This window comes from Etheostoma spectabile, unplaced genomic scaffold (genome assembly GCF_008692095.1).
Source record: "Etheostoma spectabile isolate EspeVRDwgs_2016 unplaced genomic scaffold, UIUC_Espe_1.0 scaffold00569955, whole genome shotgun sequence".
Taxonomy (NCBI): domain Eukaryota; kingdom Metazoa; phylum Chordata; class Actinopteri; order Perciformes; family Percidae; genus Etheostoma; species Etheostoma spectabile.
In genome coordinates, this window is record NW_022605450.1 from 2328 (window position 1) to 14562 (window position 12235).

The following is a 12235-nucleotide window of genomic DNA, read 5'->3' on the forward strand; positions in this document are numbered from 1 at the left end:
TCGAGACCCTACCATGGATCAAACAGTTATAATCCCTCCCCGTCCTGGTCGGCTTTCACTTTGAAAAGGGATGGTTGTTAACCCTCCAGTTGTCTTCGGGTCAACTTTGACCCCTTTCCAAAAGGTTTCTATATCCGAAATTTGGGTTTCTTTCCAGCAAACTTTCCAAAAAGTCACCTGGATGGTTCCCAACAACGCTCCTCACAGTTAAAATGAACAATCAGTTCATTGAATTTGTGTTTTTTTTTGTCAGTTTTAAAGCATTCGGGACAAAGCAATTGGTAAAAAAAAAATTTAAAAAATGTCAATAAAATTGATTGAAATGTGAACAAATGACAAAGTGACAAAAAAAGTGAAAAGATGTCGAAAAAAAGTGACAAAAATGTCAAAAAAATGACAAATGTAAAAACAAAAAAAAAAAACGCTTTCAAAATTTGGGGAATAACATAACGGAAAATTTAAAAGGCTCAGAAAAAGGTCGACAAACGTTGAAAAAAAGGACAAAATCATTGTCAAAAAAGCCACAACAGGGTCAATTTCATAGCATTTGAAGACAAAAGAATTGGAAAAAAAATAAAATTGACTAAAATGTGAACAAATGTCAAAGTGACCAGAATGTGAAAAGTTGTCGGAAAAAGTAACAAAAATGTTCAAATAAAATGACAAATTTACAAAAAAGCTTAACATTTTTTGTGAATAACGCATACAATTTTTAAAGGCTCAGAAAAAGTCGACAAACGTTGAAAAAGTGACAAAATCATTGTCAGAAAAGCCACAACAGGGTCAATTTTATAGCATTTGGAGACAAAACAATTGGAAAAAAAACTTAAAAGAAATGTCAATAAAATTGACTAAAATGCGAACAAATGTCAAAGTGACAAAAATGTGAAAAGATGTCAAAAAAAGTAACAAAAATGTCCAATAAAAAAGTGACAAATGTAAATAAAAACTTATTGCGTGGTCAAAAAAGCCACAACAGGGTCAATTTAAAAAAAAAATTAGCATTTGGAGACAAAACAATTGGTACATTTTTTTTTTCTTTTTTTTAATGTGACAACAATTTGAAAAGATGTCGGAAAAAGTAACAAAAAATTCCTCAAAAAAACGTTACAAATTTGGGGAAAAACCAAAAAAATCAACAAACCGTTGAAAAAAGTGACAAAATCAGTGGAGCACAGCCACGACAGGGTCAAAAAAGACAACCATAACCTTGATAAAAAAGGTTTTTTATTTTAAATTTTGACTCAAAAATACAAAAAAAATTCCGACACGAGGGTTAACAGCAATTGGAAAAAGCGGCAAATGCTGTTAGCCAACGGGAATACATTTTTGAATGAAAACAGGCATTGTCTGTTAAACAGATCATGTGAAAGCAACGGAGTGATGAATGTGACATGGCATTGTTGTTGTATAGACCAGGGGTCTTCAACGTTCTCCAGGCCAAGGACCCCCAAACTGATGGCGAGATGGAGCGGGGACCCCCTAATTATATATATTGTATAACATTGTGTTATATCAAACTGGTCCTATAGTGCCATGTGTGCATTGATGACTGAAAGACATCTTCTGCCTCCATTTATCTGTTTACTGCAGTGTGTTGAGTTCATGTTAATGTGGATTTAAAGACATTTCAATTAGTGGGAAAAATATTTAAAAAAAAGTCTAATCAACCAAAACCTTCGCGACCCCCATGCAGTACCTCCGCGGACCCCCTAGGGGTCGCGGACCCCCTGTTGAAGATAGATAGATAGATAGTTTACCTTATCAACCGTTATGAGACAGGGAATGCAAGGACCCCTCTTATTTTAGACGGGGCCATTTTTTTTTTTTAAATACCAACGTTAATTCACATGATTCAATGTGCGTCAACCAAACAACTCGGACGCTTTGATGCTCCAACATTTAAGGATTCTTGAGATGGAAATGTCGCTGATCCTCTTCGTCCTGTCTTCCTCCAAACCAAGGATGGCTTCACCCCGCTGGCCATCGCCCTCCAGCAGGGCCACAACCAGGTGGTCTCGGTCTGCTGGAGAACGACACCAAGGGCAAGGTCCGCCTGCCGGCCTTGCACATCGCCGCCCGCAAGGACGACACCAAGTCGGCCGCCCTGCTCCTCCAGAACGACCACAACGCCGATGTCCAGTCGAAGGTAGGCCCGTAGCACGGTTTGAGTTGGGGGGGGGGGGGGGGGGGGGGGTGGCATGATGTGGTGCTATTGTTTGTGTCCGTCCGTTCTACGGTTTTGAGGACTTTCGTAAAGTAAATGAATTGTACGAGGCTGTAGTGGATTTGGCTGAATAGGATCTCGTGATATTTGAGGATCGAAACCAGTCCAGATGTCTTTAGATGTCGGCTGTGGTTCAGCATTTGGTTCATGCCGTTTGGCTGTAGACCTCCGGGCCCTCTGGGACCCCCCGGTGCCAGGGTTAGCTCTGAATTTGAGTTGAGAATGATAGCTACTTTTAAATGATTGAGTATCGAATGGTTAGCTAATGATTAGTTACCGATAGACTCCTTAAATGACTCCACAATGATTGGTAAAAAGAACGGTAGCTACTGTTAAATGAATAAGTAACGAACAGCATCAATCAATCAATCAATCAGTAACCATTGGTTACTCATTCGTTCCTCAGTACCTAACTACATTTTTGTAAAAGCATTACCTTAACCCTTGTGTTGTCCTCGGGTCAAACTGACCCGTATCAAAGTGTTTCATATCAGAAATATGGATTTCTTTCAACCAAATTGCCCAAAATTAACATGGAGGATTCCATACATTCCTCAGGTAAAATTAATGACTACTTTCATAGACTTTTTGGGGTGTTTTATTGAATCTTATAGCATTTGAATTCTTTTTTTTTTAATGGTTTCAAACCAGTATCCGGACTAAACTTTGACATCTACCCATCTGAGATCCACCATTGGTCAAAATAATTCATAATTTCTGCCTTTTTAACAAAAAAAAACGTATGTATAATTTGATATTAAATGACCATGAATTCCAAGAAAAAAATGTAAAACCTGTTATTGAACCAGCTCAGGTTTTTAAAAAAGCGCCAAAAGCTGGAAAAAAAAAGTATATTCATTTTCAATTTTGACCTGAAGGACAAGTTCATGGTTTACGGGAAGACAACGCAAGGGTTAAATGTACCGGATGAGTTCTCTGACATTTAAGAGTTGATCACACTGTTGTCATTACATCCGGACTCCATCATCCCAGGGTCTCAATTTTCTTACGCCATGTAGACCAGTTGGTAGATGGTCCGGTAGATTGGATGTCATTGCGTTACACTGTTTGGGGTGTCAGTGATTTAAATATTTCCCATTTCCAGATAAATGATCCAGATAGCAATCCCAGCAGGTGTAAAACTAGGGTGCCCCAAATGTATGAGTACCAAGACTGTGTCTGTTGTGATGTACTGTTGTCATGAAGGCGTATATATATATATATATATATATATATATATATATATATATATATATATATATATATATAACCCTGTGTGTGTTTGTGTTTCCATCTGTCTGTCCATGCATCTCTCTATTTCTATTTTTTCCCTGTCTCTTATTCAGTGTCTCTGCGCCTGCCACGTCACTCCCGGTCCCGCCACTAACCGGGTCTCTCCCGTTTCTCCTTTTGTCTCTCTCTGAACGCTAACACTCACACACTCCCCCCCATCACCCCTTTTACCTCGCCGCCCGGTGTAACACTGTCCACTGCATGGAGTGTGCCGCTGTCTGCAGGTTGTATGGTGGTGATGTACAACGCTGCATGCAACCAAAGAGGGAAGGGGGAGGGGGAGGGAGAGGGAGAGGGAGGGAGGGGGGGGGGGGGTGGATCCTTCTTGAGTATTAATCCGGGATTTGTGCAAATTCCGAATTCTGAATTTTTTCTCAGAATTCTGAGATTAAAGTCCGAATTCTGACTTTTTTCTGAGAATCTGAGATTAAGTCCGAATTCTGACTTTTTTCTTCTGACTTTTTAAAATTCTGATAAAAAAAAAGTCAGAATTCGGACTTTAATCTCAGAATTCTCAGAAAAAAAGTCAGAATTCGGACTTTAATCTCAGAATTTCAGAAAAAAGTCAGAATTCGGACTTTAATCTCAGAATTCTCAGAAAAAAGTCAGATTCGGACTTTAATCTCAGAATTTGAGATTAGAATTCTGATTTTCCCTTCTGTCTTTAATCTCAGAATTCTGAGATCAAAGTCCGAAGTCTGACTTTTTTCATCTGACTTTAATCTCAGAATTCTGACTTTTTCTTCTGATTTTTAAATTCTGATAAAAAAGTCAGAATTCGGACTTTAATCTCAGAATTCTCAGAAAAAAGTCAGAATTCAGACTTTAATCTCAGAATTCTGAGATTGAATTCTGACTTTCCCTCTGTCTTTAATCTCAGAATTCTGAGATCAAAGTCCGAAGTCTGACTTTTTCATCTGACTTTAATCTCAGAATTCTGACTTTTTTCTTCTGACTTTTTTAAATTCTGATAAAAAAGTCAGAATTCGGACTTTAATCTCAGAATTCTCAGAAAAAAGTCAGAATTCAGACTTTAATCTCAGAATTCTGAGATTAGAATTCTGACTTTTCCCTTCTGTCTTTAATCTCAGAATTCTGAGATCAAAGTCCGAAGTCTGACTATTTTCTCTGACTTTTTTTCTCAGAATTCTGAGATTAAAGTCCGAATTCTGACTTTTTTCTGAGAATTCTGAGATTAAAGTCCGAAGTCTGACTTTTTTCTTCTGACTTTTTTCTCAGAATTCTGACTTTTTTAAATTCTGATAAAAAAAAGTCAGAATTCGGACTTTAATCTCAGAATTCTCAGAAAAAAGTCAGAATTCGGACTTTAATCTCAGAATTCTCAGAAAAAAGTCAGAATTCGGACTTTAATCTCAGAATTCTCCGAAAAAAGTCATAACTCACATAGATTTTTCACCAGTGGCCCTAATCCTCTTCCTTACTCTTGCGATGCATCAGTAAAGTATTAAAGTTAAGACTTCAGATTTCATATTAGTTGGGCCACGTCAGAATGTGACGAGCTTTTTATGAGTGATGATGCATTACTTTGTTTTATATCTTTGGGTTTTGGATTGTTGTTTTGGACTCTGGGACGTTGCAATGAGGATTTTTTACTATCGTTACACAAAATGTGGACCAAACTATTAACCCCTTTGTGTCAAAATCAACACTTTTGTTGACGCTTTTTATCGATGTTTTTAACTTTTTCTTTCTTTTTTCTTCCTTTTTTTTTAACAGTTTAACGGACGCTTTTTTCAATGTTTGTCACTTATTTTTTTTGACGTTTTCAACACTACGTAACACTAACTTATTAACTTTAGTTTTACAGTTATTTTTGGAATTTATGGTCAGTAAACCTCATTTATAGGAAATTATACCTAATGTTAAAAAAAGTGACAAACGTTGAAAAAAAGGGACAAAAATGTAAGAAAACATTGATACAAAGCGTCAAAATTGAAAATCAACACCTTTGTTGACGCTTTTTATCAATGTTTTTAACTTTTTCTTAAATTTTTGTCTCTTTTTTCAACACTTTTGGAGGCTTTTTTTCAATGTTTGTCACTTTTTTTGACATTTAACACTTCATAACATTAACTTATTAACTACAGCTTAGTTATTTTTGGAATTTATGGTCAATACATTTATATCATTTATAGGAAATCATACCTAATGTTAAAAAAAGTGACAAACGTTGAAAAAAAGGGACAACAATGTAAGAGAAACATTGATAAAAAGTGTCAAAGTTTACGCTTTTTATCAATGTTTTCAACTTTTTCTTACTTTTTTCTCCCTTTTGTCAACACTTTCGAGGCTTTTTTCAACTTTTTGGGGACGTTTTCAACACTAACACTAACTTATTCATTTTAGTTTTACAGTTATTTTGGGAATTTAGGGTCAATACATTTATATCATTTATAGGAAATCATACCTAATGTTAAAAAAAGTGACAAACGTTGAAAAAAAGGGACAAAAATGTAAGAAAAAGTTGAAAACATTGATAAAAAGCGTAAACTTTTCAACTTTTTGGGGACGTTTTCAACACTAACACTAACTTATTCACTTTAGTTTTACAGTTATTTTTGGAATTTATGGTCCAAAAAACTCATCTATAAGAAATTATACCTGATGTTTGAGTTAGAAAAGCAGAAATTAGGAATTATTGAGACTAAAATGAAAGGAATGGATGTTGATGGATAGTCACAGACTGGAATAGGTCAACTTTTACTCAATGCCATTTCAAAAACACTTCAATTGTTTTTCAAATGCTATAAAATTGAGTAAGACGTCCCCAAAATGAATGAAAGTAGAGATTTGTACTTGGCAAAGAGCGTTGGGTGGAATCAATCGTGTTGTTTTGGGTAGATAAAAAGAACACTGATATCAGAGAACGGGTCAATTTGACCCGAGGACAACATGAGGGTTAATCACATGACCAAATGATGAATTAACGTGCATCGCCTTTGGGTGAACCGGACATCGTCTGCGCGAGGAAGCGGCCCACGTATGTGACCACGCTGCAGATGTGTGTTAACAAGCCTAACTGAACTGATCTTTCCCTCCCTTCATTCCTCCCGCTCCAGATGATGGTCAATAGGACTACTGAGGTATACACACGCTCCTTTGATTCTCCACAGATTTACTACACCCCCCCCCCCCCCCCCCATCCCATTTCTCTTTTTCTTTCCTATTTAGTTCACTTCCACAGCACTGCATGATGTGAAAAAAAAGAAAGATTCATTTTGGTTCCACTTTACGTTGCTTTGGTTTAACAAGGTCGACATGCACGGCTGACACGAATGGCCCAAGCTCCTGCTGCTTTAGATTTGGTTTATTCATACTCCGTCTGTACGCATTTTCATTTTTTTCCTCCCCAGGTTTAGACTCGTATCGTCCCCAGCTTAGGGAGCCCCTTCCTGTTTTTTTTTTCTTCATATCTTACCCTCAGCATTGATTTATTTTACACGTGTCTCCTGCAAGGGTTGATTTGATGAATACTGTGCTGATGCATTTTTTTTGGATTATCTATCAATTGATATTGTTTCCCAGTCCGTGTTGTGATTTTGTCTGTTCACGTCCTGTTGCACGGTTTTTATAGATAGCGCCATAAGCTGCTTAGTTTGAATCCGTATTGGATAAAATGATAGCATACAATTTATTTCCTGCAGTATGGAAGTCCAGTGGTGCCAAATAGAAATGAAATCACTCAATCAAATTTAAAGGATATTTCCTATTTGTTTGTGCATGAAAATCCAAATCCGATCTTTAATTCATGTTCAAAATGCATAAATACTATAAATACATAAAGACTATTGACCAGTATTTTTTGGTGTACACAAAAGAATGACACAGCCACAATGATGATGAGTGTAAAATGTGCTTTTGTTTTAATTTTCAACAATGTGAAACTTACATAAATCTTAAAAATCGGCATTTAAAAAAAAAAAATTATATTAAAATGAAATGATATCCATTTTGTTGACTACGACACATTTCACAAAGGACGTCTGGGAGGATCCTTCCATAATAACAATGACCGGAATAACAGCAATGATCATGCAATGTATTGGAAAAACATCAATCATTTTGAATAGTTTGAAAAAGTGTAGTAATAGTTTCAGAAAAAAATTTAAATTTTATGTTTTATGTTTTCAAATAAAATGAAATGTTCCCATTTTTTAAATTGTCCATGTCATGCAATGTCAACATGGCCGTGTTTCGCTTTTGAGTTATTTATCCAAAAATGTTCCGTGTCCATTCTTGCAGTAATTATGCATTTAAAACATGTTCATGTTTTTTTTTTTTGTCTTTTCTTACGTTAATAATGCACACACGAATTGACAATTTAAAATTGATAAAATGATTTTACTTCAATATTGCCAGTCCTGGTCTTCCGTACGTCTAAGACTTTTGCTGATCAAGTATTTCAAACGCATGCTTTTATATACATTTTTAAATTACTTGTATTTGACTATTGCTCTTTACGACTCCAACAATGCTTATTAATAAGGACATGGGAAGCTTGTAAAGCTTTAAGGTCTTACTGTGCCTGCTTGGCCCAAGACTCGGCCCTGAACGGCATGTTGCATCCACGCTACCTTAGTTTGCACCATTCTGAGCTTTTGACTGTGTAAAGTTTTTAAAACCATCACGTTAGTCACTGTATTCTTCACACTTTTACAAACAACTTTTTCACATTAAATCGGACCACACTTACAGAATGGCAAGGTAAGGCAAGAATCTGCTCCAAACTGCTCTGCAATCTCATAATAACTTTTCTCATATGTATTTCACATCGTTAACTCTAATACTTCCTTGACGTACAGTGAACATAGTGCACTTTGGTGTTGATCACAAATGTACCCTTCTTGTTAAATGCCACTTTATGAGTTTACTATGATTTGGTGTGGTTTGGGTAGCTAATATTGTTTGTCCATTTTCATGTTGATGAGTATCTATGTGTACTGGACATCTATTTGTTTCAGTTCTGCTTCTTTTCATTTCAAGTTTTTCTTCTTTTACTTTTCTTTATGTGGTTGATAACCTGCATGGAAGTGACGTTTTCTGAGCGTGTTTTGGGGTTGTGTGTCTGGGTGCCACATGTTCTGACATAAAAATTCAAAATAGTAGATTTGTTTTCTTTGCATTCTGTTTACTTTTCATCTGGGATGCATGCTGGGAAGACTATAAAGATCAAGAGACACCATTGAAAGTTTAAGGGCGTGAAGTAAAGGCTATCGTCTGATCTCTGTCCTACTCTCTGTGGGTCTGTATCTGTCCTGTTTCTCTTCCAGAGTGGATTCACCCCCCTGCACATCGCTGCCCACTACGGCAACGTCAACGTGGCCACGCTCCTGCTGAACCGAGGGGCGGCGGTCGACTTCACGGCCAGGGTACGACTCAACGCTAATATGCACTGTTATTCTGCTCTGAAAGCGCATTGGTAGACGTTAAAATTCTACAAGAACACTTCTGCACAACATTGCTGCCTCCTGAATCTTAGCGCTATAAGCTATGAGGTTTCATATCTAGTAAATCTCTGGATTTGTAAATTGTAAAGTGCTGGTCCTCTGCATTTCATGGTCACATTGTCCAAGAGTTATGGTATTATAGAGAAGATGGATTTCCAGCGTTTGTCTGGTTGGAATAACTGACATCAGGGCTCATTAAAAAGAAGTTGTGAAATACATTAGGTAATGTGAGTGTGCGTGTGTGGGTGTGTGTGTGTGTGTGGGTGTGTGTGTGTGTGTGTGTGTGTGTGTGTGTGTGTGTGTGTGTGTGAGTGTGCTTGAGTGGTGTTGTTATAGGTCTTTTTGCATTTTAAGAACCTTTTCTAAATACGTTTGTATTGTACTTATATGCTGTCGAGGACGCCCATGAAAATGAGATGGGTTCATCTCAAGGGGTTAATCCTAATAAAAGAATTTCAAAGATAATAATCTTGAGGAGCCCCAGCTTCCTTGCGATATGACAATATTAATATCATCAGCGAACAGTATGGTACACGCAGAATCAGACATCCAAACCAAGTCATTTATATAGAAACGTAAGTGGCCCTAGTATTCATCTTTGAGGCACTCCACAATAAAGCTTCATTCTGTTAGAAATACAACCTTTTATAGATCACTATTATAAAGGTAGTCACTTAGCCAATTGCTTCCAACATCCTGAAATATAATAATAATTTTACAATTTTGAATTTAGGAAATGAAAATGATATGAGCAATTGTATCAAAAGCCTTTGATATATAAGAATATATTAATTGTGAACATATCATTGTCCAAAGTTGTGGCGATTTTGTCTGTAATTTGCAAAAGAATCATTTATATGAAGTGATTTTTGTCAAAATCCATATTGTTGCTAATACTATATTAAATACTATACTATATATTATAAGCTGAAGATAATTTCATAGACAAGGCAGGGGAAAACGGCTCAGGTTTTCCTTGTGCTGTACACACAGAAATTCTTCATCTTGCCTCATCACACAGCAAACTCAGCAGTACCCATTATTAACTTTCATTTCTGGGTTTTTACTTGTCCCTTTAATATCATCCAGAATACAAATTTAGATGTCCTATTTTTAGCCGTTGCGAGCATTGTGGATAACAACAGCTTTTTTTTCTCACCTTGCACTCTCCTAATCCTCAGGGGATTGCTCGTGTGGCAAAAAATGAGGTTGCAGAGATTATAAATCCTGTAGATATGGTTAAAAGGTTTGAAAAAATGCACGCATCCTTTGTCTTTATTAGACACACCATCCTCCCGTTTGAGATCATTTCAGACTTAACTGGTTCAATTCTTGAGAACAAGATAACAAATACATTTTATTTTGAAATAACACAAATGCGCTGTACACATATGACATTTCCCTTTCAGTAACCTAAGTTACCCACTCAAAGTTGAGTTTTTTCTCCCCTGTAGAACGGGATTACTCCTCTTCATGTGGCGTCCAAGCGGGGCAACACTAACATGGTGGGCCTGTTACTGGACCGTGGCTCCCAGATTGATGCTAAAACAAGGGTGAGTATCATGAGAAGCAGACTATGGTATTGTAATCTCAGTTGGGAATTGTAGAAAGGAATTTATCTCAAGACAACATGCTTCTTCTCCTCAAGTCCATTCCTCCGCACTTGCTGCCGAATATTCTCGATGCAGATGTTTCTGCTTTTATATCCAAAGGAGCAAAACAACGACAAGCTCATTATTATTACTATCTCCAGTAGTAACAACAGATGTGAATATGAGCTAAATGCCCCCCCCCCCCCCCACCCCTAGGGGGTCAGCGGATTAAGTTAAGCATCACACTGGGCAGGGAGACTTAGGATGGGGGCCACAACAGTCATACTATTAGCTATATTTGATTCTGACCAATACAAACTGAATCAAGCTTGGGTTAGTCCCTGCGTGTTGGGAGTAACCTGGCTCTGTTATAGAAATAGAATATATAGAATAACTTAGTTTGTGTCAGTATGTATTGAATGACCATGAATACGTTTTCTGTGGTTGTGTGTTCCGCAGGACGGTCTGACTCCCCTACACTGTGCTGCCCGGAGTGGACACGATACAGCTGTGGAGGTCCTGCTGGAGAGAGGTGCACCCTTGCTGGCCAGGACCAAGGTGCGTCACATGCATAGGCTGTAAAAAAAATAATGGACGTAGCATCCATGACATCACCCTTTGGTTTGTGGACTGCTGTTTTGAAGCCTCATGTTTGGCAAATTGTCCGTCTCCGTCTTGTGTTTTGGACAAGAGCATGGAGCTAGGGAGGACGACGCGGCCAAAGCCGGCGTCGTTTATGGTTGCTGTCACTCCCCGATGTAAGTCGAGCGCAGATTCGAGTCGCACATGCGTCACTTTGCGACAGTTGAAGATGTGAGTTGTAAGCAACAAGTAGCCTGCAAGATGCCAACAAGAGACTTCTGTAATGTCAACCCAGTAAAAATGGACCCACTTAATGAAGTTGGTTCACTGCTAGCTTAGCTACAAGTTAGCTTTGAACACAAAAAAGGCTGTCAGTTGAATGGCGTTTTGAGCTAACGTTAGCAATCAAAATGCCACAGATAGCTACAACGTTTTTGAAATGATTCCCATCTTCTGTTATTGTTTGTAATGAGAAAAGTTTATTATTTCATGGATTCACTAACTTCAGTATGACAGTTATGCCGTAAAGCGTTTAAATCTGAGCAAAAAGATATTTGATTCGTCATGGAAAGGTTTCATACCAATAAATCAAAAAATCTCTCAAAATACTTTTCATTTCTTGAGTTTGAGAGTGACAAGAAATTTTTTGGGAGAGAATTTTTCTTTCAAACTGATATATATATATATATATATATATATATATATATATATATTTGGGAGTTCAAAGAAATATTTTGAGAGAGATTTTAGGTTTTGAGAGAAACGCTTTTCCTCATCATCAGCAAACAGGAATGCAGAATCAGACATCCAAGCCAAGTCATTTATATTGATGAGAAATATGAGTGGCCCAAGTATACATCTTTGAGGCACTCCACAATAAAGCTAACATCGGGAACTGACAGTTGCAATGGCACTGTGCTAAGTTAAATGCTAATGAGGGAACGTCTTGAAAGTAGTGATTGAGACCATAAACTCATTATAAAGAAATTTACTGAGGTTATACATCAAGTGAGAAGTAAAAAACTGTACCAGGATGTGGTTCATAAGGCTTTTGAACAGCTTCATTGTGCGAC

The 12235-nt window shown here is 37.3% G+C and overlaps 1 protein-coding gene across 1 annotated transcript; it reads left to right on the top strand.

Annotated features, from left to right (window-relative positions):
* Positions 1-2028: 2028 nt before the first annotated feature.
* Positions 2029-11138, top strand: LOC116685543 (ankyrin-3; the record flags this gene model as incomplete). Its single annotated transcript, XM_032510550.1, is given in 6 exon segments — positions 2029-2149; positions 6601-6624; positions 8237-8245; positions 8812-8910; positions 10443-10541; positions 11040-11138. Coding segments are annotated over 5 exon segments (330 nt in total), but the record flags the coding sequence as incomplete, so codon positions are not given.
* Between the last annotated feature and the right edge of the window lie 1097 nt (positions 11139-12235).